Raw genomic sequence first — 5,396 nt, 5'->3', positions numbered from 1 at the left:
ACAGACCTTCGGCGGGATATCCAACTTCCATAGCTTATTCCACATCCTCTTATCCACCTGTGCCCGTGAGTGTTCAGCCTCATCAACCTTGTTCAATTTCCTAGCAACCTGATACGCTGTTCTTACCATGAATTGGTGTGCTTTATTTTCCTTCCAATACAACTGATCTCGTGCCTAGGTGTTGCCGAGCTGGACGCGGAGGATTTCTTCTTAAGTGGGTTGCATGAAGGTGGCATATATCAAAGGCCTGTTCCATTGCATGGTTTCTTGGTCAAATAGGTCTCTCACTTTCATTGTGGTATCCGTACCCGATTTGAAGAAAGGGGGTGGGGTAACCACTTGTCAGAGCTCACCATAATGCTCTGTCCATTTCCAATCTTCCACTTCGACCCTTCAAGGATAAGGTCTCTTGTCGACAGCAAGCTGTGCCACATGAAGGAGGGGTTGTGACGAAGCTTAGCTTTCATGAATGAATTCCTTGGGAAGTACCTGGCCTTGTATACTCAGTAGAAGAGGGAGTGAGTACCTGTGACGAGCCGCCAAGCTTGCTTGGCTAACATGGCTTGGTTGAAGGCATGGATATCTCTAAATTCCATTCCTCCTCTATTTTTAGGTGTGCACAACCTATTCCAATTTATCCAGTGGATTTTTTTCTCACTCTGAGTTTATCCCCACCAATATTTAGCCACCACCAAGTTAATGCCTTCACACACTTTCCTCAAAAATTTGAAGATAGTCATAAAGTAAGTGGGGATTGCTTAGGCTACCATTGTGAGCAAAACCTCCTTACCTGCCTTCGAAATCGTTTTTTCCTTCCACCCTATCACCCTTTTTGCTATCCTTTCTTCTAGCTCCTTAAATGTGCTCACCTTGGATTTCCCCCCAACCATGGGCAAACCAAGGTATCTTTTGCAGTTATTCATGCCCTGTGCCCCCATCAAAGTTTGGATCTCTTCCTTGTTTCTTCGGCTTATGTTTAGGCTAAAGAATAGTGTAGTTTTTTGCCTGTTGATGGCCTGACACGAAGCCTCCTCATAATGAGTAAGTATGTCAAGCAAGCGGTGGCATTCTCCCTTCTTGGCTTCACAAAACAACAAGTTGTCATCCGCAAAGAGGAGATGGGAAATACATACCCCCCTCGACAAGAATGTATCCCCTTCAATTTATTAGTGTCCGTTGCTTTTCTGATCAAAGAAGACAGCCCTTCAGCACACAAAAAAAGAAATAGGTAAGGAGACAAAGGATCACCTTGCTTAGTGCCTCGAGTTGGGTTATGAAACCCTTAGGTTCCCCATGAATTAGCACCGAGTATGAGGCCGTACAAACTGTTCCCATAGCTAGATTCACCCATTGTTTCGGTAAACCAATCTTAAGCATAATTCGTCATAGGAAGACCCACTCAACTCTATCATATGCCTTGCTTATATCCAGCTTTATTGCCATGTGGCCCATCTTTCCTTTCCTCCTATTTCTCATACGGTGGAGCATTTCAAAGGCAACTGTAGTGTTGTCTGTGATGAGTCTATCGAGAATAAAAGCACTTTGGGCATCAGATATTACATTGGGTAAAATGGATTTTATCCGGTTAGCAAGCACTTTGGATAAAATCCGAGATAAAAACATTACCCAAACTTATAGGACGAAACTCCGTGATATATTGTGGGTCATTTTTTTTGGGAATGAGTACAATATGTGTAAAATTCATTTTTTTTTTTTTCAAATATCTACTAGAGTGCAATACTAATAACACTGCTAATGTAACATTAGGTCTTACAATATGCCAAAATTTTTGAAAGAAGAAAGGGGACATATCATCCAGCCCCAGGGATTTAGATGGGTGCATGTTGAAGAGGGCCACCCTAACATCTTTCTCCGTATATGGCCAAGTCAGTATGTGGGCCATTTCGTCAGTGACCACCTTGTCTACCACCTCAAGTACCCTGTCCATATTCCTTGGATTAGAAGTAGTGAATAATTTAGTGTAATACTCCTCGGCTATAGCACTGATCCCATCTATATTTGATTGCCACGTCCCATTCTTGTCATGCATCCCTTCTATGTTGTTCTTCCTCCTTCTCTGACTTTCCCTTTGATGGAAGAACTTGGTATTTTTATCGCCTGCTGGCAACCAGATTGACCAAGAGCGCTGCCTCCAAAATACTTCCTCGTGGTGTATCAATTCATTAATCTCTCTTTTTAAATTGGTTATGGTCTCCAAGTTTTGTTCATACCCATTCTACACCATTAAGTCAAGTTCATTTTGCTTAGCGTTGAGGCGATCTTAAGTGTTACCAAAAGCTGACTTACTCCATGCAACAAGGTCTGCTCTTCTCAAACAATCGGTTCATAGGGCTACCCGAGGTGTGTGCATGGGTCCACGACTCACATATTTTAGCTTCGCACTCCGGATGAGACACCCACTTCTCTTCAAATCTTTGTATGTTATGCCGCCCACAATTGGTGGGAGAGACATGGGTTTATGTCCAATAGGATCGGTTCATGGTCGGAGTATGAAGCTGTCAAGTGGCTTACCTTAGCTGCCGGGTACAACTCAGACCACTTAATGGATGTGCAGGCCCTATCCAACCTCTCCTCCATGAAAGCGTCTCCTCTCCGACCATTCCACCATGTATACCGATATCCACTGTAAACAAGGTCCAACAAGCCACAACTTAGTAGAGCACTTTGAAATTCTAGCATAGGATGTAATGCCTTTGGGATTCCACCATTCTTTTCATCGGACCTTAAAATCTCATTATAATCACCAATACATAGCCATGGAAGTGTAGAGCTATGGAGATGGCTGAGCAACCTCCATGTTTCTGGTTTCAGCTGTTCTTTCAGATAGCCATAGATACCTGTCAGTCTCCAAGGTTGCATTGATGGAATGAGTACTTGTACGTCAATGTGGTGTGATGAGAAAGTTTGTGTGTTGACAACCACATCGTTCTTCCACAGCAAAGCCAAACCCCCTCTTCTACTCTCACTTGAAATTGCTAACATAGAGGGAAAACCTAGCTCAGTCTTGATCGGTTTCATCTCACGAACTGTCATTTTTGTCTCCATAAAAAACAAAATAGTGGGAGCTTTTCTTCTTACCAAGTCGGCAAGAATTTCAATTGCCTGGAGGTTTTTAAGCCCCGACAGTTCCAACTTAATACGATCATTGTGATCGGCGGGGCTGTGATGCAGCCTCCACCGTTTGTTGGTTCGGCCACCCTTCAATCTGAACTAGTTGTCTCTTCTTTCCCACTGATATGAGTCCGCTTATTTTTTTGTCACTGTTTGTGTTTAGAGTGGGCCTCACAATTTCTTTCCACGTGGTTTTGGGTGTAGCATGTAAGTCCGCTTCTTGTGTCCGTTGATCTTGAGGAGTAATCATGACCGTTCCTTTATTTGGTTCATAACTGATAGGCACGCAATAAAGCTTGCCTTCTTGGTTATCACTTACCATATTAGTGGGATTGAATGAGTCATTATTCGGCTTCACTGCGTTGTCTGGGGCTTCTTGTAACGTAGCATGAGTGGAAGGTATTGATTGCATTAAAGTTTGTAACGTGCATGTTGGACTTGTCAAATCCGTTTCCTGGATTTTCAGAGATTCGGTTTCCTGGATTTTTGGACTTTCCGTACTCGTATTGATGGTTAGTGTAGGGCTAGCTGTCATTGGCGGCGTCTAAGTTGGCCCGGTTTGAGTGTGGGGTCCACTCCGGTGTCGCTGTGGGCTCGGCTGTTTGTTCTTCGGGTTGTCATGGCGTGCTCGCGTACCGGCTTTCAACCACTCGCCGTACGGTCTGCTTGTTTTGTTTTTATCGCTTGCAGTCTCGCACTCCTTAACATCGTGGCCAATTCTGCCACATGCGAAACACCACCCAACCAAATGCTCATTGCGAAAGGCCACCCTGGCTTCATCTCCCTCTGGGCTCACTACTAGACCGCCCCTCCTTAGTGGCTTGTTTAACGGAACCTCAACGCGGACCCGAAGGAATCTGGCCTGGTCCGACTTAAACGCCTTGCAGTCCACTTTGACGACTCTTCCTAATCCCCAACCAATATCCTGGCCTGCTTCTTCGGCCATTAAATCAAATGGTAAACCCCAAACTTGAACCCAAAGAGGTAAGTGTGTGAAACTCACGGACCTGGCTGTCATGTCCTTCTCCCACCTTCGTAGCACGAGCAATTGATTGTCGAAACACCATGGACCATTGTTCCAAACCCACAACAGTTGGCTCTCTATTGTGAATTTAAATTGTAATACTTCGTCCCCTACTTCCACTACCTTGAGATCGTCACCCAGCTTCCACATGGATCTTAGTAAATTTTTGGCCGCTCGGAGGTTGAAGAAGGAAGAATAACTACAGAATTCAATTTAATTTTCAGTTTTTGTTTTCCCTCCTACTTGTTCTACTATTTTTAAAGAGGGACTGAAATTGTGGAACTTTGAAATCTGAAAGTGTAATGCTTTTTATACAAAGCTGATTATTTCATAGATTTTAGTCAACACTTCACTCTATCTGCATAATTACCAGGGTTAGCTACTTTAAACTTTTATTTTAATAGTAGACAATTGTAGAAAATGTATTTTGTTGTTGTAATTTTATGGTTGCTAGTGGGTGAATTTTCAATAATAAAACAATGAATGTGATTGCTGTTAAGTTGACAGGTTTTTAGTGGTATCATCTTAATATCTTTTGGTAAATATTTTATTTATAGTTTGTGAAATTTCTATTGCTATGACAGCCTTGCAGCTATTCTTTGATGATAACTTCATGTTATCCAACCAACTGATGTGAATGCTTTTAGGGTATGTATGTGTTAATCATCCTTATGTTTGGTTTATTGTTTTACCATGAAGCTGCAATTAAATAATGTGCCAAGAAAAAGATATATTTTAAAACTTGAAAAAAGCAAAGTCACCATCAATTATTGTTCTTATTATCACAATTTGTTTGTCACTGATGAATAATTATTTGAGGATTTACAAACAGTTCAGCCTACCTCAACTAACATACATAGATGGTTACAAATTAAAGAATGACAATATATACTTCATTTTCTAAATTTTTTTTCCTTACATCTTTCCTTTTCCCCCTTTTATGTACCAACTTTAGGCCCATACTTTCGGGTGAGAGAAGTTTCGGGGCAATGCAAGATGGACTCAAGGGACTCCTTGGGCTGACACTTAATTGAGATGGCCGGTACAAGTCATATCCCATGAAGAAGTACTCCAATGGTATTAACATAGCATGGGGCTGCTCCTCTGTCACCATTGACCCACATGCCTGAACTTGTAATATCCTTTAAGACCTTAGCAAACATAGATCATATGTTACTGCTTTATAATTAATATTTTGGTCACTTTTGTAGTAAAACCAAAATGTCTTCCATGAATCAAT

At 42.0% G+C, this 5,396-nt stretch overlaps 1 protein-coding gene across 1 annotated transcript; it reads right to left on the bottom strand.

Moving 5' to 3' along the window:
• Positions 1-3,676: 3,676 nt before the first annotated feature.
• LOC142620466 (uncharacterized protein At4g02000-like) lies at positions 3,677-4,306 on the bottom strand. Its single transcript, XM_075793831.1, has one exon. The coding sequence runs from the start codon at positions 4,304-4,306 to the stop codon at positions 3,677-3,679; it is 630 nt and encodes a 209-aa protein (XP_075649946.1).
• Between the last annotated feature and the right edge of the window lie 1,090 nt (positions 4,307-5,396).

Source organism: Castanea sativa, chromosome 12 (assembly GCF_040712315.1).
Source record: "Castanea sativa cultivar Marrone di Chiusa Pesio chromosome 12, ASM4071231v1".
Taxonomy (NCBI): Eukaryota; Viridiplantae; Streptophyta; class Magnoliopsida; order Fagales; family Fagaceae; genus Castanea; species Castanea sativa.
This window is presented reverse-complemented; position numbering and strand designations above follow the sequence as displayed.

What these genes read in the sequence shown, in the direction of transcription:
- LOC142620466 (XM_075793831.1), bottom strand. Translation starts at nt 4,306, where the DNA reads ATGTGGAAGCTGGGTGACGATCTCAAGGTAGTGGAAGTAGGGGACGAA.